Source organism: Rhinatrema bivittatum, chromosome 1 (genome assembly GCF_901001135.1).
Source record: "Rhinatrema bivittatum chromosome 1, aRhiBiv1.1, whole genome shotgun sequence".
Classification (NCBI taxonomy): Eukaryota; Metazoa; Chordata; class Amphibia; order Gymnophiona; family Rhinatrematidae; genus Rhinatrema; species Rhinatrema bivittatum.
In genome coordinates this window covers 128,068,828-128,095,320 of record NC_042615.1, presented here as the reverse complement: position 1 = coordinate 128,095,320, position 26,493 = coordinate 128,068,828, and the positions used below count along the sequence as shown (strand labels likewise).

The 26,493-nt window shown below is 43.1% G+C and overlaps 1 protein-coding gene across 2 annotated transcripts in view; it reads left to right on the top strand.

Annotated features, from left to right (window-relative positions):
* The window catches only part of ZDHHC2 (zinc finger DHHC-type containing 2), a 355,423-nt gene that overhangs the window by 159,540 nt on the left and 169,390 nt on the right, over positions 1-26,493 (top strand). For both annotated transcript variants that reach the window (XR_003854336.1, XM_029587150.1), the window contains exon 5: positions 9,568-9,637. Coding sequence is in view for 1 of the 2 variants with exons in the window: in XM_029587150.1 (XP_029443010.1) it covers positions 9,568-9,637 (70 nt within the window). In the remaining variant the exon portion in view is untranslated. The remainder of the gene's footprint in view (positions 1-9,567; positions 9,638-26,493) is intronic.

Sequence of the window (26,493 nt, the reverse complement as noted above, 5' to 3'; positions counted from 1 at the left end):
AATTAAATAAATAAATAAATAAATAACCAATGGGTACTCCTTTTGAGTAATGAAGCCTGTCACCTAAAAAGTAAATTAAAAACATTAAATTATGAATTAGACCGCTGTATATTGAGAAAAGGCACTATATGTTGATGAATGTTCCATACACTTGGTGGTATAAGCAAGTTGGTTTCTGGAGGGTCCAAATCATAAATAAATTGATTAGCCTTAGTTACATTTGTCTTAATCCGCTCGTCGCAACTATTTATTGGAATGTTTTATATTGTGTTACAGCTTGCCGATCAGTTAATGTAGATGCAATCAAACCAGGATATTATTTTTAAAAAAAGAAGAAAGAACTAGCGTGTTAATTTAAAATGATAATGTGTCCTAATTCAATATCAAAGAGCCTCCAATGTGGCTAAAACATGCATAGTAACAGGAAGTATTCTTTCTGGTTTTTTAACTTATTGGATCAGCTTTAACTTATTGGATCAGCTTTAAAGCATCCTTTGAGTCTCTAGGACACGTTTTTTAGATAAATAAGTGCCGGCCACAATGTCAGTCAAAAAAAGTTGGGCAATAACACTAATCCATAATAACATAACAAAAAAGTTGATAACATAGGATAACATGGAATAGACTTAGTTTTTGGGTACTTGCCAGGTTTTTGGGTACTTGCCAGGTTCTTATGGCCTGGATTGGCCACTGTTGGAAACAGGATGCTGGGCTTGATTGGCCCTTGGTCTGACCCAGTATGGCATTTTCTTATGTTCTTATGTTCTTACATAAGACATTCCCTTTATTTAAAAAAACGGGGTTTGTAGGGTAAAGAACAAAAAAGCGTATACAGCGTTGCCGCTTGCGATGGTTTTATCTGCTGCAGAGTGATTGTACTGAAATGCTGAAATATATTTCATCGCGTGTACTTCTATATATGAATCTAAATTCAAATAGATATTTCTGCCAACAATACACAAAGCACCCATTGAAACGCTTCCTTATTTATCTCCACAAGACAGTCAGTACTACATGGAGTAACTCACTGGCTTATTTCACAAACACTAAATTAAATAAATATCGGAACACACCGGGGACACAAGTAGACACTGTGGGGCGGATTTTAAAAGGAGCGCGAACAGCCTACTTTTGTTTGCGCTCCAGGCACAAACAAAAGTACGCTGGATTTTAGTAGATACGCGCGGAGCCGCGCGTATCCACTAAAATCCTGGATCAGCGCGCGCAAGGCTATCGATTTTGTATAGCCGGCGCGCGCCGAGCCGCACTGCCTACCCCCGTTCCCTCCAAGGCCGCTCCGATTTCGGAGCGGCCTCGGAGGGAACTTTCTTTTGCCCTCCCCTCACCTTCCCCTCCCTTCCCCTACCTAACCCACCCGCCCGGCCCTGTCTAAACCCCCCCCTTACCTTTGTTGGGGGATTTACGCCTCCCGGAGGGAGACGTAAATCCCCGCGCACCAGCGGGCCGCTAGCGCGCCGGGACGCGATCTGGGGGCGGGTCCGGAGGGCGCGGCCACACCCCCGGGCCGCCCCGGGCCGTAGCCACGCCCCCGGGCCCGCCCCCAGAACGCTCCCGATAGGTCCCGAAAACGCCGCGCGGTTCGGACCCGCCCCCCGACACGCCCCGTCAGAAAACCCCGGGACTTACGCGAGTCCCGGGGCTCTGCGTGCGCCGGTAGGCCTATGTAAAATAGGCTTACCGGCGCGCAGGGCCCTGCTCGCGTAAATCCGCCCGGTTTTGGGCGGATTTACGCGAGCAGGGCTCTGAAAATCCGCCCCACTGAATAAACGATGGAACATGCGAGGTTTAAAAATTATCTTATTAAGTTTACCTTATCCAGTCAATATCAGGATATCCTTTAAAACTCCAAAATATGTAGCATTATCAAAACTTTGACTGGAAACAGGGATTAAGTAGCGCTTCTGGCGCGAAATGCAATGTCAATCAAGGACTGGTAGGCATGGCCAATATGGGCCATGATTACAATGCTGCAAAGGTGCTCAAATAGAGAGTAGTGCAATGAATGTCCTGAGTTACAAAGTAACATAATTTATGGGAAAACAAAAAAATCTGGAGCAGATAAGAATAAAAATAGATTAAAGGAATACTCAGAAGTATACTTATCAAATCGGCATATAACATAAAGGGAAAATCTAACTTGAAAACAGTGGATTAAATAGCACTTGTGATGCAAAGTGACACTCAAGAGCTAGTAAGCGTGAATAACATGAATCATGGAAATTCTCAAATAGAGAATAGTGCATGGGGGAGTGCTCACGGGCCTCTGGTGGCTCCATTGCCCACCCCTCCACCTCGCTACTGCCAGACAGTAAAGCCTCATCGGCAGTCCTGTGGGCTGAGTCAGCTACTGAGGAGGCCTCTCCTGCACTGTTTGTGGCGGGAGCGTCTGCTGTTTTGGGCCTGACCTCCACAGATGTTTCAGCCTCTCTGCAGTCACGGTTGGACTCAGAAAGTGATTTTGAGGAATCCTGGTTTTGGCAATCACTGAGAAACCTTAGCTTCAGGCTACTTTGAATCAGGCTCGTGGCTGCAGTGACATGCCTGAATTTTTTCACTTTCTCCATCAGACATTCTATGTTATACAGGGGCCTGATGGTAAGTTCAAAGCTTTCCCTCGGATTGCTTCTCTGCTGCTTGGGACCTCAGCTTCTGTAAAATGGTCCAGGAGGTTTATGGATCCCCTTTTGCCCGTGGCAGAGGACTTTCCAGGGGATCCTAAGAACAAGATGGGCTCTCTGAGCTATGCCTCTGTGGAAGAAGGTGATGTATTTTGTTTGATAGAGAAGATAACTTGGTCATCTGCTTGTTTCATAAGTAATAAATTATGGTTCTGATAGATAAAGTGGTTTTATGTCTCCACATAGCAGATCTGGTTGTGGTGGAGACTCCAGCCTGGGACCCTATCATTAAAGTGGTCTGTAAATCCTCCAGGGCTTTTCCTCTCCACCCTGAGGTTGAAGAGATGGTTTTAACTGAATGGGAAGGCCCATGAGAATGGTCTGAAGGGCAGAAGAAACCTTCTTAGGTTATATTCTTTGGCTCCTAAGACTGTACAATGCCTATTCCAGATATCCTATTCCAGCAGTCACGAGGCAGACTATGATCCCTGTTGATGACAGCACTTCTCTTAAGGATCCCAAGGATCAGAAGTTTGAACCTCCCACAGCCCAGACAGTCCAGATTTTGATCTGTAGTGATTTTATGATAAGAGCATTTTTCTGCTGGATTCATCAGCTCCTGGAGAGTGAGGATGCAACTAGAATGGAGTCTGTGGAAGTGTTTATTGCTGATGCCCTTTATGGTCTTCTTCAGGTTTCTTCCAGATTAATGGCTTCCTTGGTGACTGCCAGGAGGCTTCTTTCACATTGCAACTGGTCAGCAGATTCCTGGTTGAAGTCTCAGCTGGGCAAGCTTCACTCCAACGGCTCCCAGAGGGTAAGCCGCAATCTTTCTTCCACGCTATCAGGTTAATTTTCAAAGGCGTTCCACATGTTACTATTGTAGCAATTTTCAAAATCCATTTACCCATGTAAGTGCATTTAACACGGGTAAATCCTATGTACAATTCAATGGTATGTATTGTAGCAATTTTCAAAAGCCCACTTACATGGGCTAATTAGCTCAGTGCCAACTATGGGACTTTAGGTGCTATAGGCTGGGAAGGCTTTTCTTATTCCTTTTTAGGTTCACAGAGTGACAAGGGTAAAGGTCAATCCTTTTGAAGTTTCAGAAAGTCTAGAGCAAACCCAACCTCCTCCACTGGTGCCTCGCGATCTTCTCAATGAAGCTTGGTAGATCCATTTTCTGGTCTTGCCTGTGGGCGGTTGCTTACAGGAATGGACCCGAGTAACCTCAGATCAGTGGGTGTTGGATGTAATCTGTCTTGGTTATCTCAAACTTTGAGTTACCATTCCTGATGCCTTTATGGGTTGCTCATGTGCTAAGCAGATGGCACTATACAATACCCCTGTGTGGCTTCAGCTGTTTAAGATGGTGGCATCGGTTCCCATCACAGAGAGTGGACTCAGTGGTTATTTGATTTATTTTGTGGTTCCCAAGAAAGATGGATCTTTCAGACCCATTCTCGATCTGAAGGGTGTGAAAGGCTATCTCAAGATTTTTCCCTTCAGGATAGAAACTCTTTGCTCGGTGATTGTCTGTGCATCAGGGCCAAATTCTTGCCTCCCTAGAGCTATCAGAGATGTACATTCATATTCCCATCAGGCAAAAAAGATCATTTTTGTATTCTATAGGAGCATGTTCAGTTCCAGGCACTGCCCTTTAGGCTACCAACATCGTTGCAGACTTTCACCAAGGAAATGGTGGTGGTAGTGGCTTTCTTGTGAAGAGAAGAATCTTAGTTCATTCCCACCTGGATAATTGGTTGATCAGAACAAAGTTGTATCATGAAGATATTCAGGCATCCCGCAGAGTAGTCCAAGTCTTAGAAAGCTTGAGATCAGTTGTCAGTTTCACAAAAAGCATTTTAATTCCTTCTCAGTACCTGGGGGTATTTCAATATGGAGTTGGGTTCTGTATATCTGATGATGGATTGGATGGGCAAGTTAATTTGGCAAGTATGAAATTTCCACTCTGATGAGCCCAAAAGCTACTCTGGATTTGGTGCCTTGGGCCAGAGCTCACATGAGACCCTTACAGTCCGCCTTCCTGACTTGATGGTCATCTCAGTCCCTGGATTACAAGATGCATCTCCTGGTGCCAGTGCAAGTTAATCTTCAGTAGCAGCTGCTTCCTCAGAAACTGATGCAAAATGTCAACCTGCGACACCTTTTTGGGTTATGGTCATAACAGATGCCAGTTTGACCAGTTAGGGGGCCCATTGCTGGAGGAGATGGTCCAGGGCTCTGGACTCCGCAGAAGGCTTCCTAGTCTATCAGTCTTCTGGAAACCAAAGCAATACAATTGGCTATCATTTTCTTCCCTTAATCCAGGGAAAAATGTTCAGTGTAGACAATGCGACACTGGTCATGTATGTGAACAGACAAGACAGAACCAGAAGTTAGAGTAAAGAGACAAATTTTCTCTTCCCTTGGGCATAGGAGAATCTGGAACTCTTATTGGTGGCCCATATTGCCAGCCTGAAAAAAGTATAGGTGGACTATTTGAGCAGATATTTTCTGGATTCAGAAGAGTGGGAGCTGAGCCAGGATGCATGTCAATGCATAGTTCACAGATGGGGCTTGCCTCACATAGATCTGATGGCTGCTTGCAAGAATGACAAGGTCCCTTGGATTTTCACTTGTCGCAAGGAGTTATGCTCCAAGGGCATAGAAGCTTTGGTCCAACCTTGGCTAAAGGAAATCCCTCTTTATGTCTTTTCCCTCTAGGCCTCCGATCAGCAGAGTACAGTGCAGGATTGAAGCTGAGCACAATCGAGTGATCCTTGTAGCACCCTATTAGCCTTAGAAGCTGTGGTGTGTGGATCTGATGCTTCGAGTAGTTCTTCCCCTCCATCTGCTGGATGTTCGGGGACTTCTACAGAGAAGAATCAATATGGATGATCCTGTTCCTTTCTCTTTTGCCACTTGTCTCTTGGAAAGTCTTGCTTGATTATTTCCATTTTGTTGAAAGTGTATAAGTCCTCCACCTCTCTGGTTTATATTTGCATCTAAACAAAAAATTCCCTTGAGGATTACTGCTAAAAAGCAGACAACTATATTATTATTATTCAACAAGAAACTTACTGGAAATGGTATCAGATTATGGAGTGCTCCCAGTCTCATGGGCTCTTGCCCTTACAGGGCTGCAACCCTTCTCATGTTTTAGCACTGTTGAATTACGTCATCTACCATTCCCACGTAAGATTTTTCTTCTTTTTTTCTTTATTACTTAACTGTGAACAAGATGAGCGAGGAGGTGATTTAAATCTCTGCTTACTGCAACGTGAGCAGAGGTGGATCTTTAAATTGAACACAGTAGCTCCAGCGGGACTCAACAAAGAAGTCGATTGGTCGGTCTATTTGTGAAGTCAAGCTGATAGGTGCTTTCACTATCCATGACGTGAAATAAAAAATCTACTTCCGTCCAGGGAAATTTAGTGAGCGTCTAGGCGCCATATTTGAAGGTTGTGAAGTATCGGGAGTGGTAGTGTTGAGCTGAATAGTAAGTACCATTGATTGAACTGTCTAAAAAAATTTTGAAGGTATACAGAACAGTTTGGTAAAACATATGCTTTTCTTACAGGCATTTAGTTGTAAGCCCCTGAAGCAGGCGCAGTTGCTGCGCCGAAACATTGTCAATGTCGGGCGGGAGAACAGCTGACAGCAAGAAAGCGAGTGAAAAGAGCTAATCGGCAAAACACGCAGCACATGCAAAACAGAGAGATAAGTGATTTAGTATAGGATTTCACACAAGAGTTGGGTAAAAAAAATTTTTAATCAAGTAATTTTATTGGGAAAGTTGGGATAAATTTTTCACAGTTAAGTAATAAAGAAAAAAAGAAGAAAAATCTTACGTGGGAATGGTAGATGACGTAATTCAACAGTGCTAAAACATGAGAAGGGTTGCAGCCCTGTAAAGGCAAGAGCCCATGAGACTGGGAGCACTCCATAATCTGATACCATTTCCAGTAAGTTTCTTGTTGAATAATAATAATATAGTTGTCTGCTTTTTAGCAGTAATCCTCAAGGGAATTTTTTGTTTAGATTTAATTAATATTTTTGAGGTAGTGAGCCATTTTTCTAATTAAATTTATTGTATTCGAAAGAATATTATATTTGCATCTGGCATTTTTCAAAGCTTTCTGCAGGGCTCACTTGGCTTCTCTGTGGAGTTTTGATTCTCCCTGTATTTTAGCATTTCCTAAACAGAATTGGAGAAGGACTTGGCCTTGAATTCTCTGAAAGTGTAGGTTGTGGCTATTTCCTGTTATAGAGGCAAGATTCACGGGTCTTTCTTAGCCACCCATCCAGATGTGGTTTGATTTCTTAGGGGAGTTAAGAGTTTGCATACTCTTTTCAGAGGCTTGGTACCTCAGTGGGACCTTAATCTGGTCTTGAAAATGTTGGTCTCTTCTCCTTTTGAACTTCTTAATCAGGCTTCTTTGAAGAATCCTACCTTGAAGGCAGTTTTTCTGGTAATGATTTGTTCTGCAAGGTGCATTTCAGAGATTCAAGCTTTGTTTTATAAGGATCCCTCCCTGGTGATTTCTTCTAATTCAGTCTCCTTTCTTCCTGTTCCCTCCTTTTTACCTAAGGTGGTGTCAGTAATCCATTCAGATTAGTCTGTCATTCTGCTGGCCTTCTGTAAGGAAGAGCATCAGGGAGTGAATAGTACTTTGAAGTAATTGGATGTGTGTTGAGTTTTCCTTCGTTATTTGGAGGTAACTAATTCCTTTCAAAGGGCTTGACAGGTTTCTTGTTTGGTTAGCCATGTAGAGGCAGCTTCTAAGTCTACCCTAGCCCGTTGGATTAGAGATGTGATCTCTTCTGTCTATTTTCTTCTGGGTTGATGGGTTCATGAACTTATTCATGCCCATGCTACTAGATCTCAATCTGCTTCCTGAGTGGAGGCACTAGCTGTGGTGCCAGAGAACATGTACAAGGCATCTCTTGGTTGTCCTTGCATTCCTTTGTGAAGCATTACTGTTTGGATGTTCTTGTGAAGGGGACGCAGCTCCTGTTTTCTCTTTCATTTGTAATTTTTTGTCAGGAGGGTGGTTCTTTCCAGGTATGTTGTAAATTTTAATTCTAATTTCGAAATTTGGTCATGTGTTCTCAGTACTTTGTCAGGCATATACTGGAGTTTAGGCTGTACCATCTGTACATAGTGGCAATAATGTCATGGAGAAAGTCTTGGCACTCTGCCTCCGTCTGCTGGTAGGGGCACATAATCCACCTCTAAAGTCTTGCTAGACTGGTACAGCAGGATTCATGAAAAGCAAATTAACAGGTAAGAAATTTTCTCCTTAGGTATGTTATTTGTATTCATTTTAAGTTGCATCTGTAATGATTATATTTTGTGCTATGATGTATTGTATATTAGTAATTTTTGTAGGTTTCCATGTTGTAACCAACCTTGAGCTTTTTGGGAAAGGTAGGATAAAATAGAAATTTGTTAAAATTTTGATTTAATTTGATCCAGTTCACATGGTATTTTACTGTATTTTCCCATTTCTCCATAAGATTGTTTAATTGATTTATTTCTTCTTCACAAATCCACTTAGCATGTGTGCTCTGTTTACAACACTGAACATGAGCACAGATCTGTGTGATTAATCCCTGATCACCTTGGTGACCAACTAAATTGATGATGGTATGTTAACAAAATCACCAGAAAAAAAGTTATTTTTGCCTTGCATATCCATTCATTGATTGTGTGTATAATATACAATAAGAATTCAACTCTGACAGATTTTGTAACCACTTAACAAGTCATCAAAAACATTGATTAAGAGAGTTAAGCTTAGGCTTAGTCTGGTCATAGTCACTGACTGCAAAAACTCTCTTATCTTCTTCTTTCTACACACTCTGACACCAGTAAGATAGGTCACACCTATTGTATTTATACTATGTGATGGATGTGCAGACACAATTATTTGATGAATTCTCACTGGTTAGTTAATGAGTTATCCTGAATGAAAATAAACTATTCAAATTATGAACTTCTAATCCCAAAGTATTGAAATTTTGTGAAATTTGTTAGATCTGTATAAAATTCCATTGCATCAAATTTGTCAAATTTCCCAGCGACATAGCCTGCTCATCCTACTTAGGTAGAGAATGTTCGCTCCTAAAAGCTAGTCATGAAATATATTGCATTAGTTCAGTTACCACTTTATTTTTTTTTCAATTGATCTTTATTTCAATGCTTCAACATAATAACCATTCTACTTTAATCTCAGCAAAACAGGTAATATAAAATGTCAGCTGAAATGCAACCAGGCTCAAACCTGCCTAGTTTGAGTTCAACCTTGAATTGTTTGCGCATCTTTAGTCTAGAACACTCAGAAGAAGGCTGAACATGATAGGCAAACATCATTATTAACTTTAATTAAATATTATATAATTATTTTTTGCAATTAGAAATATTGAATGAACTGCAATGAAGTGGGGACATTGCTGTGGCCTAGTTAAGAGCTAGTAACTGACATGAAAGTGAAAGCAAATTTTGGTGCCATAAAGATCTTCATATACTTATGAGGTAAAGCTATGTACCCTCCTCATAGTTATACTCTTCCTCCTTCCTCTTTCTACTGCTCAGAATTTAGACGTGTTCTAGTAATATCTGTTTACAAAAGATTTAATGATGGAGGTGTTAAGACACAGAGAAAAGGGCTAACTTAATGGTGGGGCTGTAAACAGGCTGAGTTTTCAGGATAGCCATGAATATATATCAGATGGAGTTGCATGCACACTGCTTCCACTGTATGCATATTTATTAGGGATATCCTGAAAACCCAACCAGTTTGCAACCCTCAAAGGCTGGAAGTGAATGCCAGTGGGATAACTGTTTACTTGAGGGAACCCTGTTCTGAATGGCAAAAGCAGAAAACAAAAACTAAGACCAAATGTTTTTTGTTTTCAGCAATCAGATATTGTGACAGATGCCAGCTTGTGAAGCCAGACCGCTGCCATCACTGTTCCGTCTGTGATAAGTAAGAAATATGCTTCTCTTGGTAACTGCAATGAATTTACAGGGCTCAATTTACCCACAATGTGAACTTAGCAATATTTCTAGCAGAAAGATAGTAGTCAGTTATGACAAAGAAAAACAATCAACTGGTATGTTAAACAAAATACTAAAAAATGTGAAAAAAGGCACCGCTACTAATGACTAATGTCCCATCAAAGAGTGAAAGATGTGTTTAAGCAATATATTTAAATATTGGTATATTTAAATGTTGGTATATGCCGCATCAGAAAGCCAGGCGACGTGTTCTATGTACTGAAGAACATATAACAACATATACCAACATTTAAATATACCAATATTTACATATATTGCTTAAACACATCTTTCACTCTTTGATGGGACATTAGTCATTATTAGCGGTGCCTTTTTTCACGTTTTTCATTGAAATACAGGATCGCAAGAGGGCTCTTCGTTGTTTGTGTAAACAAAATACTAATAATCCAGGGTTCTGCATGCCTTGTGAAAACCAAATAAACCCCCTTTATGCAGTATTTTAGGGTGCCACTTAGAACTGATTAATGTATAATGAGCTTTTCTTAGCATTCAGACAAGTTAATCTACACAAGTGGGTTATGCACCTCTCCAGCAGATGGAGATAGAGCAAAGCTAACTCCTGCACCGACATCAGCCCGCCAGTATTCTAATCTCTGTCTCCAGCAGATGGTGGACATGCATCTCCCTATTGCGGACTGCTTAAAAAAAAAAAGAAACACAGAAAAAGAAAGGTGAAAAGAAGAAGGAAATTAATTCATCCTGCTTTTCTGTGGTGATACCTAATGGTCCCCTCATTGGTCGGGTTTTCCTGAGATGATATTTGTGGATCCCTCCATCAGACTACTGCCTCAGTCTGGTAGCTGGTTTTCCAGCGTGGACTTAGCTGTAGAGAAACAGCTGAGAGGCTAGCTGATATAGGAAGCCGAGCACAATGGTGAAGGCCTTTGTCCTCTCCCCTCAAAGTCAGAGACCAACTCTATACTTGGCCGTGACAGACTGACTTCAGGTAAGGAGTAAAAAAAAAAAAGAGTGAGGGTTCCCATTGCCCTTCTGATCTCTGAGTCTCAGCATGCCGATCTGATGTCCATTCCTACCTCCGGGGGAGTTGAGGGAGTTGTGACAGCTTGGCGGATTGAGCAGCCTTTTTGACTAAAGCCTGCTCTCAGGCTTTGCTTAGACACCACGTGGTAGGCCGTGGTGGTGTTCGTGCAGTTTTCTGCACAGAAGTTTTCCCCGAAACACTGTCCGACATTGGCCCACTCTTGAGTGTCTGGTTGTGCGCTTAGGTGTGGATGGTTAGGTGGATGCTCAGGAGGGGACTCAGGTGCGCACCTATGTGGACCACCTGCTGTGTCCTTATATTTTTTGGATGCTTATTGGACAGGTCTTGTTTTTAGCACCTTGCCCACGCTTGTTTCTGTGGGTGCGCAGCTGGCCACACAATGGCCAAACGCTTTGGGAGTGTGCTGCTAGAGGGTATTTACGTTTGTGCTGATTGCCATTTTCAGGCATCTCAACTTGGCATCCCCACTAACTTGTGCCAGCGCTGCTTGGAAGCTAAGGGAGAGGTTTCTCCAGATGCTTTTACAGAGCCTGCCCTTCCCAGCATGATGCAGGAATGGGTCTGGAGGGGACCTATCAGATGTGTCACCTAGTTTTGGGGCTTCCCTAATTGGATCGTCAGTGGGGGAAGGCTATTCAGAGGGCACAGGACCGACGCCCACTGGTTTGGAATGGGCCATGGTGGCGTTGGCACGCTTTTCTATGCTCAACACTGCCGTGAAACAATTTGGCAGGTTGAGCAGCTGTTTGGCTCAGTAGCCGTTTGTTGCTCAGTAGCCAACATGATAGGCCTAAGAGTTTAGGATTGCAGCCTGAGGATCCCTGCACACCTGGTGCTGCAGGTAAGCATCCGAGTATGTCTACACCTCATGCGGGTCACGCTGATAGGGACCCAGGTGGCACGGATGGTGGAGGTGGCCTTTCCTCCCTGGAGGATGGGAAATTCCTCTGGGTTTGGAGCTGTATAGCACAATGTTGCATTTCTCTCATAGAGATGAGTTGTTGGCTCGGATCGCCCAGGCACTGAAGATGCTGGGGGTGCTGGGTGCTGAAGCCAAACAAGAATCTCATTTAGATTCTTACATGTAGCATTATGGATGATATTCAAGAATTGATCTTGAATGGGGCTCCTCGGGATAGGGGCCCTGAACTCTCTGGAATCGGCAGAGAGAGAGAGAGAGCAGTTGCACTTTCTGAAAGTGGATGCATTGATGTGTACCGTCACCAAGTGGGTGACTATCCCTGAGGAAGGGTGAGTGGCTTGAAAGAGGCTTAGGTTAAGAGAATTGAGGCTATCCTTAAGCAGGCCTCAAGGCGGTGGCAATGAATTGCAGATGGCCTCTTGCTCCCTGGTGGATCACTCTTGCTTATTCTCTCTCAGGAAGTCGATGAGTCTGGTTTGAATTCAGGGTAGTGCCCTACGGCCTTACCACCTTGGATGGGCCCGATCTCGTCTGATCTCAGAAGTTAAGCAAGGTTGAGCATTAGCTATAGCTGACGAATTGGTGCCGAGACAATCCAAAGCTTGCTCTTACGAAATGGCCATTTAAGGAGTGTAAAAAAAAACCAAAACAAAATGGACAATAAGTGGGGTGAGTCCTCCCATGTTCCTCACTTTCCAGAGGATTAAAAGCACGTGCCATGCTCGTTCGGCACGATACATCATGCTGGGGGTTTTCAAACGTTTTGACCCTATAGAGGAGCAATTTTTCATAGGGCTTGACCTTTGGGTAGGTTTCAGTCCTTCGTCGCAGGCAGCCCAGACGGGGCACGAACTCAAGTGGCGGTTCCACATTGAACCCCTCAATGAGGGTGTGATGTCCCACTCCCAAGAATAGGAGGTAGGGGGGTTGCCTATTTCTCCTTTTTATTGGAGGTGGATCGAGATCACGTCAGACCCGTGGGGTCTGGAGGTGATAAGAGATGGCTATGTTCTGGAGTTTGTCAACGTGCTTTGGGACATTTTCATGGTGTCTCCCTGCAGCTCTCCGCAGAAGAAAGAGACAGTGGTGTGTACGCAGCCTGTGGGCTGTGATTCCAGGGCTCATGTCTCAAGATAATTTGGGCCAATATTCCTTCGCCCCATCCTGGATCTCAATGGAGTCCAACCGGCTTTTGCAATTGACGTGTTCCCACATGAAACTTTACGCTCGCTGATAATAGTAATACAGCAATACTATCAGGGGAGTTTCTTAAGTCTCTGGATTGTCAGAGGAGAATCTGCATATTCCTGTCCGGCTGGAACATCAATGGTTTTCTGCATTTCACTGTTTTGGGGTGACATTATCACGTTTTGAATACTACCTTTCAGTTTGACACCATGTCCAGAACCTTCTCTAAAGTCATGGTACTGGTAGCGGCAGTGCTGAGAAAGGATGGCATTCTGGTCCACCCGTACTTTGATGATTGGCTAATTCAGGCCAGAGCTATGAAAGAGAATTTTCAAGCCTCACGCAAGGTGATCTCCTTGCTGCAGGCACTAAGTTGGAAGGTGAACTTGGCCAAGAGCAATCTGCAGCCATCCCAGACACTGGTGTATCTAGGTATTCGTTTTCGACATGAAGCAAAACAGGTGTCCCTGTCGGGGTCCGCATTCACAACTGATGAAGCAGGTGCGACTATTGACAGAAACAGTACACATGGTGGTGTGGACTTACCTACAGGTGTACGAGTTGATGGCAGCCACCCGAGAGGTTGTTCCGTGGGCAAGGGTGCATGTGTGTCCTCTTCAGTGCACACTGGTTATACATTGGAGTCCACAGTCTCAGAACTACTTGATACGATTTCAGTTTCCAGTGGAGATTAGCATCTGACTGTAGTGGTGTTTGCAAGCGGATCATCTAATGAGGGGCATTCCCCTACGAGCACCGGACTGGGTACTACGTACAACAGATGGTTGGGAGGCTCACCGTCAGAAGTTGAAAGCACAGGGGTGCTGGAGTATAGAGGAGTACCTCTGGATCATCAATCGGCTGGAAGCCCATGCCGTTTGATTGACATGCTTGCAATTCGTCGACAGCTTGCAGGGTCGAGTGGTCTAAATAATGTAAGACAATACGACGACAGGAACCAAGAGCCAGCAAGTGCTGCAGAAAATAACCCAACTCATGGAATGGGTGGAAGTACATCTTCAGGATATCTCAGCTTTGCACATTGCAGAAAAAGACAATATAAGACCTGATGTTCTCAGCAGATAGAGTCTGGATCCAGGAGAAAGGGAATGGTACAACGAATCATTTTAGCTCATAGTGGGACTCTAGGACCTCCCATTTCTAGGCTTGCTGTCGACATCACAAAGGTTCCTTGCTTCTTCAGTCCCAGGAGAGATCTGAAGTTTTTGGACATTGATGCCCTCGTGCAGGAGGGGCCAGAAGGCAGCTTCTATATGCATTTTCCCCATGGCCCATGTTGGGCAGAATGATTCAGAGATTCAAGAGACACTCGGGGTTGGTACTTCTGGTGGTGCCAGATTGGCTCAAGAGGTTATGGCATGCAGATCTGTGGAAGATTCTGGTGGAATATCCCCCTCTGATTACCAGTCCACAGTGATCTGCTATGGCAGGGGCCTATTCATCTCAAAGATCTGACTTGATTTTTGTCTTACAATGTGGCCCTTCAGAAGGCTTGTTTGGTGGAGCGTGGGTAGTCCACTGATATGTTTTCCACCTGGCTTCGAGTGCTAAAGTTATTCACTTCCTTAGCTTATGTTCACTTTTAGCGAGGGGTTCATCCTCATTTGGTTAAAATCCCGCTCAGTTTGGATTTTTGCAGGATGGGTTTTGAAAGGACTTGGCCCTTAATACTTGAAGGTACAGGTGGCAGCTCTGGCCTATTTCCAAGGTCATGTGAATGGTAACCCTTGTCGGCCCATCCAGTTGTGGCACGGCCTTGAAAGGGATGAAGCATCTTTGTCCCCCCTTGCAGTTGCCGGTGCCCTTGTGGAGTCTTAATCTGGTTCTGGAATTCTGGCGGCTCCTACCTTTCGACCACTGCGTAGCCTCTTCCTGAGGTTGCTTACTAGAGTAATTTGTTCTGTGTGTAGAGTTTCCAGTCTGCAGGCTCTGTCTTGCTGGGAACTGTCTCTGTGAGTGTCTCTGGGAGTGGTCCAGATGTGAACTGTTCCATCCTTTTGGCCAAAGGTGGTCTCGGATTTTCACTAGAATCAATCAATCCCTGCTAACTCTGGGCAGAGAGAGAGAGAGGAGGATGAATATCGCCTATTAGGGACCTTGGGTGTCAAGCAGCATATCTTGAGGTATTAGAAGTTTCTAAATCTCTCATGAAGATGGACCAGCTGTTTATATACTATAGCCCGCTGGATTAAGAAGGTTATCATGGCTGTGTATGTGGATGCTCTGCAGCCGTTGCCTAGTCAGGTTAGTGCTCATTCCACTAGATTAGATTGTTGTCTCTGTATGGAGATTTGCCGAGCTGTGATGTGGTTTTTCTTACACAACTTCCAGGCATTATCACCTGGATGAGCAAACCTGGGAGGATACAGCCTTCGTACATACAGTGTTGATTGGACCGTGGGCAGCTTGCCGCCCTTTTTGGGAGTAGCTTTGGTATATCCCACTGGTATGGTTTAACCTGTCTGAAAAGAAAGGAGGAATTACTACTTACCTTATCATTTCCTTTTATCCTAGGACAAGCAGAATGATAGTCCTCACATATGGGTGGCATCATCCGATGGAGCCCGGCATGGAAAACTGAGCATGCCCAACATGCCACTATCCATGCGTCCATGAGAGGTCCCCCTTCAGTGTCTCTTTTTCCACGGTGCAGTTACCTTGTGGTTCTTGGAGCTCTGCTTCTTTCTCAATTTTTGTGTAAAAATCCGGATATTTTTCCCGTTCCATTGACGGGGCCCCCTATATAGTTGGTACCTCTCCTCAGCGCGGAAGGTAGAAAATATTTTCCTTCCTTTTCGAGGTTGATTCCTGGCACCCTACTTCCCAATGTCCCCTGGTCATCAACCGCGTGCCAATTATTTTTCATGGCATCGTCTGGCTTTCATCGGTGTCCCTGGTGCCTGTGGACCATATCCATCACGGATCCGCATGAGGTTTGTATCCTCTGCCTGGAGACCTCGCATGATGTCTGAGGGTGTCAGCTGTGTGACCAGATGACCCCCAAGAGCCATCGTGCGCCTTGACAAAATGGAAAAATTGTTTGGTTACAAAAATTCTGCTCCATCCACACTCATATAGGAGTCCTCGACACCCGGTGGTCGAGATGAACCTCTCAATATGCTCCCTCTCACTTCATTTTCTAAAGACCGAGGGAACAATGATCGGTTTTCCATGATCTCACCAGTTTCCAGGACATCGAGATCCTCCACTTCCTCGGCGCCAGGGAAAGACCGGGCCAAGCACTGTGGGAGATCCCGTAAGCATCGACACCGGTTGCCATCAGTGCACGGCTCCGGTTCCAGTACAGTACCGGCAGCTGCCGTACCACCACTGAAGCGACCCCGTGCCTCAAAGGCCCTGTTCTCTGATATACCCGATATCGGTGCGGGTATATACCCGATATCAGTGCGGGCACCGTGCCTCCTCGGAGAACCGAAGAAGCACCGGTGATGCCTCGTCCCCCTCCCTCAGTCCGGACTCCCAGGAGGAGTTGGACCGTAGAGTGTGGTGCTCTGAGGGATCCCATTCAGCTGAGGACCGTGCCCGATCTGATAACTCAGAACTGGGGCAACCCGCAACATTCGAACCTCCAGGCGTTAGCCCTAATGGCATGGATGTTGAGCACCTAGTTCTTCAGCCCCTGGCCCTCTCGGACAGTGTCTACCAGGTGCTGGTGGCTTCTAGAAAGCCTTCCACCAGGAAGTCTTATCGATTGAAATGGAGAAGATTCTCCACCTGGTGTGTGGGGCATGACTTAGATCCATTCACATGCCCCCTTCCCAAGTTTTTGGACTACTTGTGGCATATTTCCAAGTCTGGGCTTTAAACCAGCTCAGTCAGGGTTCATCTTAATGCCATTAGTGTGTACCATTGAGGTGTCGCTGGCACACCCATATCGGTACAGTCTTTTGTGGGTCGCTTTATTAGGGGTCTGCTCCAATTGAAGCCCCCTCTTTGGCCTCCTCAACATTGTCCTGGCGCAGCTCATAAGAACATAAGAAATTGCCATGCTGGGTCAGACCAAGGGTCCATCAAGCCCAGCATCCTGTTTCCAACAGAGGCCAAACCAGGCCACAAGAACCTGGCAATTACCCAAACACCAAGAATATCCCATGCTACTGATGCAATTAATAGTAGTGGCTATTCTCTAAGTAAACTTGATTAATAGCAGTTAATGGACTTCTCTTCCAAGAACTTATCCAAACCTTTTTTGAACCCAGCTACACTAACTGCACTAACCACATCCTCTGGCAACAAATTCCAGAGCTTTATTGTGCGTTGAGTGAAAAAGAATTTTCTCCGATTAGTCTTAAATGTGCTACTTGCTAACTTCATGGAATGCCCCCTAGTCCTTCTATTATTCGAAAGTGTAAATAACCGAGTCACATCATGCATCCTCCCTTCAAGCCGTTGTGCTCCTGCAACCCAAAGTTTCTCACCTGGAAGGTTTTATTCCTAGTGGCAATTACTTTGGTTCATAGAGTCAGAGAGCTTCAGGCCTTGGTTACTAACCTGCCATACATAAGGTTTTTCATGATCGTGTGGTCTTACGTACACACCCCAAATACCTACCTAAGGTTGTGTCTGATTTTCACATTAATAAGTCTATTGTTTAACCCACCTTCTTTCCCAGGCCTCATTCCCATCCAGGGAAATGGGCTCTTCATACTTTGGACTGTAAATGAGCCTTTATGTCCTTTGATACCAATAGATTGGGAGTGGCGGTGGGTAAACAAACTCTATCCAACTGGCTAGCAGATTGCATCGCCTTCTGCTATGCACAAGTGGACCTTCAGCTGACAGGCCGAATCAAGGCTCACTCTGTGCATGCCATGGCGACGACCGTGGCTTGAGTGGTTCCCATTGCTGAAATTTGTCAAGCAGCAACGTGGAGTTCCCTTCACACGTTCACTGCCTACTACTGCTTGGACAAAGATAGTCTACATGATAGTGCCTTTGGCCAGTCTGTCCTACCCAATCTCTTCCAGGCTTAAACCCAACTCTCCTGGCCTAGAGCCCCTGGTCAGAACCAGACCATCCTCTTCTGACCAGCAGTACCGCAGTTGTTGTTGTGCCCATTGGCAATTTGTTTCTGCACTTGTTGGCTGCACCTGGCTGACGAGAACAGACCGGAACTTGGTATTCATCCATCCATTCATCACCCTGTTATATGTAACTGCCTTTTCAGCACCATTGTTATAGTTATGTTTACTATTCACCCCTGTTTTATGTGAACCAGCATGATGTGACTGCTGTCTCGAATGCAGGTATATAAAAATTTGAAATAAATAAAATAAATAAAATATGTGAGGACTACCATCCTGCTTGTCCTAAGAGAAAGCGCAGTTGCTTACCTGTAACAGGTGTTCTCCTAGGACAGCAGGATGTTAGTCCTCAGGAATCCTGCCAGCCACCCTTTGGAGTTGGGTTCTCCTTCTGTTTTGTTGTTTTATTTTTCGCTTGTATTTTTCTCTATGTTATGAGACTGATGGGGGACTTTGCGTGGATGCGCGGATAGTGGCATGCTGGGCATGCTCAGTGTGCCAGTCAAAGTTCTAGAAACTTTGGCAAAAGTTTTCTGTGTCAGGCTCCATCGGATGATGTGACCCTTATGTGAGGACTAACATCCTTCTGTCCTAGGAGAACACCTGTTACAGATAAGCAACTGTGCTTTCTTTTATGAGGACAGATTAGTCCAACTTCTTCCTGCCCTTGGCTGCCGGATGGTGGTGCTATTGCCTTCTGAGTGGCTGCATTTCTGGGGATTACTGGTAAGTGTCAGATCCAGTCCCTAGATTAGTAATATTATACTCCTTGACTGACCTCAATGTTTTTTCTGTTAATTGATTGTTTGAATGGTTGTCTTAATGGTTATGATCATGTATTCTTTAGTTGTCCACAGTTGGCTTTGCAGAGAATACTTGTGGGCTTATTTCATTGCAGGGGTATATATACGATGAGGTCACTTTGCTACGTTTCCATCTGCTGGTAAACGTGCATAACCCACTGATGAGTATTAACTTGTCTTTATTAAAGAAAAATAAATTATCAGGTAAGTAGTAATTTCTCCTTCTTATTGTTTACATGTGCCTCATTATCCCTGATATTCAGAGTCATACCCTCCTGAAATCACTATCTGGAACTGTCAGAGGAGAATCCCATATATATCCACTTGAAAAACACGAAACTCTTATCACCCCTACCTAATTATCTATTCTGCTGAAACTTTTTGAAAGGACCTTCATACATATTAGGTACATGTCTGATATCTTGCCAGAACTCTTCTATTTGTAATCATTGGTCCAAAGTCCATAAAATGTCAAATCTTTCTTTGATTTTATATTTTATATTTTGTATGCAATTAAAACCTTGTCTTGCAATTATATGACACTTCGAACTAACGTTAAGGTAGAACAAAATACTTATCTTAAAACACTCAATCCAAAAGCCTTTAACATGTTCACCGGCATCTTACATCTGTAAATCTCTGAAGTAATCATTTTATTTACAGCAATGATTATGCCTCCTCCAGTTCCTTGCTACCAACCTTTCAACAACTCCATTAGTAGGGAAATAAAATCTTCCCATAATAGCAACCTGTTGATGGAATAAATGATACAGTTCACTATTTCATTGTTTCCATGTAAATGTTCACCACATCATTTAAACATGATTACTCTGATGCTTAATAAGAGATTATATTAAACTGTACCATTCCAACTCATTGTTTATGCCTACAGCTTCCATACATTTTAAAATAAAGATTTAATGCTCCCATCAATTAAGGCATCCCCCAAATAACCACCACACTAATCCATAATCACTTGATACAACACAGTTCAGCGAAGATCTACAAAATGATGGTATAAAATGCAATGTGGAACCATCGGAGCTTCCATCTTTTGTGTCCTCAGAGGTCTTTGATGCTCAATTAGCTAAGTTCTTGTCTGGTGCTATGTACATCCTACATACAATTTGAGACAAGGGCATATCACAGCATATACCACATGCATCAATGTACAATCTATATTGGTGTGTATTGTGGGCTAAGTAGCTGAATGATGTATATGTAGAAAAGGGTTTGTAAGCATGAACAAATTGGACCGGATTTTCAAAAGGTTACGCGCACTGGGCCTATTTTAAAAAGGCCCGACGACACGCGTAAAGCCCCGGGATGCGTGTAAGTCCCGGGGCTTTACTAAAGAGGTGGTCTGGGAGCGGGGCAGGGGTGGTCTGAGGGTGGGGCGGGAGAGGGGCCAGAGGCCTCCGACACAGCAGCCATTGCGGCTATGTCGTAGGATTGTATGCCGGCACATGCAACTTGCGCCTGCCCAGAGGCAGGCGCAAAAGGTAAGATAAAAATTTTGGGAGGGTTAGAGTAGGGCTAGGGGAGGAAAGGTTAGGGGAAGGGGTGGGAAGGTCAGGTTAGGGGGAAGGGAAGATCCCTTCCAGGCCGCTCCCATTTTGGAATGGCCTGGGAGGGAACGGGGAACGCAGCGTGGCTCGGCACGCACAAGGTGCACAATTATGCACCACCTTGCGCGCCGACCCCTGAATTTATAACTTGCGCGCACTCCTTTTAAAATCTACCCCATTGTGTACAGTTCAAAAGTGAAGGGTGTGAGAAAGGGAATAAAGATGTATATAAAATAAAATGTATACCTTGATTAGTCTAAACGAGAAGGTGTGATTGCTATATAGCGTAATATGAGGATTATGGTAGGTCAAAGCATTTGTAAAATGCTGAGAGCTACAAGCTGAAGTAAGAAAGCATTTGCCCTTTAAAGCAGCTTTTGAATATTTTGGAATATTATCAAATGAAGTAAAGAAAAGTTTTTTTCTGCATATTCTTTTCAAATTTTTTCAATGCTTAGAGAGGGTAATTATGTAATACTTTAGATAAATTTGGAGGCAGCTATGTGCAGTTACACCAATTCTCAAAATTAACTTATGTGCATAAATTTGTTTTGAATATTTTGCAAAGTACACACAAACTCATGCACAAAGTTGCACTTATTTTTTGCAATGCATAACTTATGCATGTGCATTTACACACTGAGGAGTTAATTTTCAAAGGTGTTACATGTATAAATGTAACATATTATCGTAGCAATTTTCAAAAGCCATTTACCCACATTCACAGGTGAATTTTCAAGAGTTGTGTGTGTAAATGTAACATACTATCGTAGCAATTTTCAAAAGTCATTTATGCGTGTAAAGTACACTTATGCGAGCAAATCCTATGGACAATTCAATGGCATATATTGTAGCAATTTTCAAAAGCCCACTTACATGGGTAAAGTGCATTCACACGTGTAAAACCCAGTTTTATACGTGTAAATGCTTTTAAAAATCAGGTCCTTAGTGCACTTAACACAGGTAAAACTTATTGATAATTTGATAGCATATATTGTAGCAAGTTCCAAAAACCCATGGGTAAAGTGCATTTTATATGTGTACAATCAGTTTTAAGCATGTAAATGCTTTTGAAAATAAGGCCCTGAAAGTGTACTTGAGTACATAAAACTATTGGCAATTCAATGGCATATATTATAGCAATTTTAAAAAGCCTACTAACATACATAAATTACTTTTACACATGTAAAACCCAAATCAAAATTAACCCCATATCCTTTAAAATCAAAAGTATGTGCATATATCCATATTTCACTCTAGGAATGCCACTTTTTTGTACACATAAAACTATACATGAAATCAGGTTTCACACATACTTTTATGTGCAGTTTTTCGCCTTGTGTTCCTTAAAAGTTCATGGTTCCAACGGGATGTCCATGTCTCTCCCGGTCTGAATGTCAAAAACTGGGACTATTTGAGGTTAACACCCTGGTGGAAACAATTCACTTTATCGTGGAATCTAAGGGAAGGGGTCAAAGCTTTCATTTTCGTAGTGAGTTTGAGATATATTGTGTGATAGTTATCATCTGTCTGCACTCTTGCTGTATAGTACATTCCCCTGAGGAAAGACGTTTTATGTCTGAAACATACATGTCGGGACTTTCAAGCACATATTTTATTTTTGTTGAGTTTTATATACCGTCATTCGGAATTTAATTTAATTTAAAATCTTTTCTATACCGTCGTTAAGCAGGTGCCATCACAACGGTTCACAATAAGGCACAAAAACTATGTTGCATAAAGTGACTGGAATTCTAACTCTTAAACAGGTGCCATCAAAAATACTGTAACATTATATCATAATAAGTACTATTTGGTGAGTGTTATAAGTTATGTCTAGTTTTTCTAACTCTGCTAAAAGTTTGGTGTTACTTAACTTTAGTTCTTTGAAGTTTAAGATAAAGGTGGAGATTAGAATATAGGAGAGAAGACACTTTAAGAAGGAAGGAGTGTGTTTGTGTGGGCGTTTGCTTGACCGCAACTAACCGCCATCATAACGGTTTACAAAAGATATATTTTTTTTTCTTAACAGTTGTGCAACAGGTATAACAAGGTGGATATTAAACAGGAGTTAAACATTTCAAGTCCAGAAATTATTATTATGTGGGACAAGGAGGGTATGTAAGTTCTGGTTGGAGAGAAGTTATTTTGAAGTTTTTTGGTGAGAGGTCAATTGTGAGATGGGATGATCAGAAGTATGAAGGTCAGTGAAGCATTTGCGAAACATTAATGTTTTTAGGTCTCTTTTGAACATTTTTAGGTTGTGCTGGGTTCTCATCTCTTTAGGTAGGGAGTTCCACAGTTTAGGGGAGGCAATAGAAAAGGCTCTCTCTCTCTTGATGTTGCCAAATGTGCATCTCTGATGGGGGGGATGTTTAAGTATCCTGAGTTATTAGAGCGTAGGTTTCTTGGAGGATTCTGGGGGATTATGTTTAAGGTATTTAGTCCTTGATGGTCATTGTTTAGAATTTTGTGAATGATGGTCATTGATTTGTATGCAATACGTGCTTTAATTAGGAGCCAAAGAAGTGATGTCAAAATGGGCGTTATGTGTTCATTTCTTTTTTTTCCTGTTAGGACTCTGGCAGCTGAGTTCTGCAGTATCTGGAGTGGTTTGAGGGTTGAATAAGGTAATCCAGTTAGTAAGGAGTTGCAGTAATCGAAGGTGGAGAAAATAAGTAGTTGAAGGATAGTTCTGAAATCATAAGGGTTGAGAAATGGTTTCAGATGTCTATGTTTTCAGATATCGAATCACAACAGATGTATAGAGAGACACACATTACAACAAAAGAGTGTTAATACAGTGATGGGGATACACCATTGAATTTATTGAAAGTTTTGGAATTTTGGAATTTTTCAAGAATGTCTTCATTGGATGCCGCATATATATAATGGGAACAATTTTATTGGATGTCATAAATATACAAACAAAAATCTTTAAAAAAAATATAAGTAAAAAAATGTTTTTCACACAAAAAAAAGTTCACAAAAGGAGGAGGTTGGAAGTTAATGATTATAATATGCATATAAGGTGCATATTATAAGGTTTCATACAATCGTGTAGGGATGCCTACACGATTGTATGAAACCGTCAACCAACTCCTCTAAATATTTTCATAAAAATAATTTTTTAATATTCAACGTTAAAATCGGTACCACTGATGTGTATGTTATTAAAAATTCATACTGTTGCAAAAATTAATATACTTTGCGAAAAGACATTGATTATTGATAAACGAATACACCCTTCGGGTAGCACAGTGATCGAACAGACCGTTCATTTTGTTGATTGAATACATGATTACTTAGCCAGCTTAGATCCCTTTGAAAATTGACCTTATGGTAACAAATACAAAAAGAGGTTGAATTAGTACAAGTTTGAAACTTGTGAGCAGTAGGGCCAGATATCAAGGGCTCTTTGAAGGCTTTCTAGCATCATGTTACTTCACCACAAAGACTACCGAGCCCTATGCAGTACCTATCTGTAAGTATATACTTGGACCTGAGCTGCTTGAACTGCAAGTCAGTGCTCTGATTTGAACTGGACTTGTTTTTTTATAACACTTAATTTCAGACCAACACCAGGGCTGGTTCTTCACTAATAAAGAAACAACAACAACAAAAACTTTGAGGATTCTTCTGGCTCTTGCAACCTTCCTCCACTGGATTCCAAACATATATACCCTACCTGGAAATCTCAGATTCTTTCCCTTTCCCAGGACAAGGGAAGTGTCAGAAGGAGGAGAATGGCCTCTCTAACTCCTGCCACATTGCTGTTGGAGGGAAAGGGACTTGAATGTTGCACTGGGGGAATGGATGGATGCAATGGGGGACTAAGATCCCTTGTGTTGTTGGTATTTCTCCCCATTTCAATGACCTGTAGCATGTGCCAACTGGGCCTATATCTTGGGCCAGTGAATATAGATTGCAAGAGCTAAATTATTTAAAGTGGTCATTTTAAAACATCTGAGGTTTGCATCTCTTTTAGCTTTGTGACTCTCTTGAGAATTTGTGGTTTAATGCGTACTCTAAAATCAGCAGATAACAAGCATTACCTGCCAATCGTAAAGCAGCTTTGTAAATAGATTGCTAAATCTCCAAGCACTTACTCGCTCTGTCATGCCTTCTTGGGTTTATTTATCCTAAAACCATAGAAGATTTTTCCTACTCAAATTGGCTGAGTTATGCCCATAATTTGAGGATAAACCCCACCACACTCTTAGTGGTGTTTTGTGTTCCTTCCCAGATTTCTTCAACAACTTAAGGAGCCATGGTTACTTCATTATTATACACAGCACATCCACAGCACATCCACGAATAGTATGCTCACACAAAGTTATGCATATGTTTTATAAACTGTGTGGTGGAAGCTGTACACTTTATAAAAATACTACTTATCTTCTCTGAAGGTATGCACATTGGGGTAGATTTTCAGACGAGCGCGAATAGCCTACTTTTGTTTGCGCTCCAAGTACGCTGGATTTTAGTAGATACGCGCGTAGTCGCGCGTATCGGCTAAAATCCTGGATCGGCGCGCGCAAGGCTATCGATTTCGTATAGCCTGTGCGCGCCGAGCCGCGCAGCCTACCCCCGTTCCCTCCTAGGCCGCTCCGAAATCGGAGCGGCCTAGAAGGGAACTTTCCTTTGCCCTCCCCTCACCTTCCCCTCCCTAACCCACTCGCCCGGCCCTGTCTAAACCCCCATCCTACCTTTGTCGGGGGATTTACGCCTCCCAGAGGGAGGCGTAAATCCCCGCGCGCGAGCGGGACTCCTGCGCGCCGGGCCGCGACCTGGGGGCGGGTACGGAGGGCGCGGCCACGCCCCCGGACCGCCCCGGGCCGTAGCCACGCCCCCGTACCCGCCCCCAAAACGCTGCCGACACGCCCCCGCAACGCCGCGCGCTCCGGCCCCGCCCCCGACACGCCTCCCGACACGCCCACTCCGAAAACCCCGGGACTTACGCGAGTCCCGGGGTTCTGCGCGCGCCGGTGAGCCTATGTAAAATAGGCTCACCGGCGCGCAGGGCCCTGCTCGCGTAAATCCGCCCGGTTTTGGGCGGATTTACGCGAGCAGGGCCCTGCTCGCGTAAATATATATGCATATATACAGCTTACAAAATACTTACTTGTGTGCAAACTACTGAATCCTGCCCCAGAATTCCCCTAAAAGGCTTCTTTTTTAATTTTTTATATTTACATGTGGCACTGCGAATACACAATCTTCAGACGTTTATAAAATACTAATTGTGTGATTACATGCTGCTTGGATACACAACTTCCAATTTTGCACTGAAACCTTTTGAAATTATTCCCATAATTCAAAACCATAAATGAGATTAATTTTAATTATTTTTATTATTATTTTAATTTATTACCAAAAAATCACTAATTTTAACAAAATTACATACAAACAACAGAAAATATATTTAAAATTTCTGTTGAACAAGTCTTTTATATAACTGCGAATATTCCTGAAAAGCACTACAGTGGTCTCTGGCTAAGACTCGGGGAAAATGTTGATTGTTCAACAATTTACTCCACACACATGTCCTGTATGGGAGGTTGGCAAGAAACAAGCAACTGCTGAAGAAAAGCAATATGATATGCTGCATATCAATTTCAAAAAAAATTCTTAGGGTACATTGCACAAATGTAGGAGAAGGTTTTGTGGTCTAATTAGACCATAGTGAAACTTTTTGGTCTCATGCTAAGCAATATATTTGACATAAAACAAACACAGCACACCACCCTGCTAAACACCATCACCATAGTAAAGCAGGGTGGTGGCAGCATTATGTTGTGGTGATGCTTTACCCTAGCAGTTCAGGGATGCTTAAAAAGATTGAAGTAATGATGGTGCAAATCATAGGCAGATCCTGGAGGAAAACCTGCTTGTTTTTTCAAGACCTGGGCCTGGGGAAGAAGATTCACCTTTCAGCAGGGCAGTGCTTTTAAGCACAAAGCAAAAGCAAAAGCAAGACTGGAGTGGCTCATTAAGAAGACTATGAATGTCTTTGAGTGGTCCAGTCAAAGTCCAGACCGAAATCCAATAGAAAATCTATGGCAAGGCTGCAGTCCACAGATGACCCATAGCCAACCTAAAAGATCTTGAGCTCTTCTGCCAAAAATGGACAAAAACTGCACCATCCCACTAAACAAAGTTGGTAGACACTTATCCTAAACTTCTCATGGCTGTTATTGCAGCAAAAAGGGCT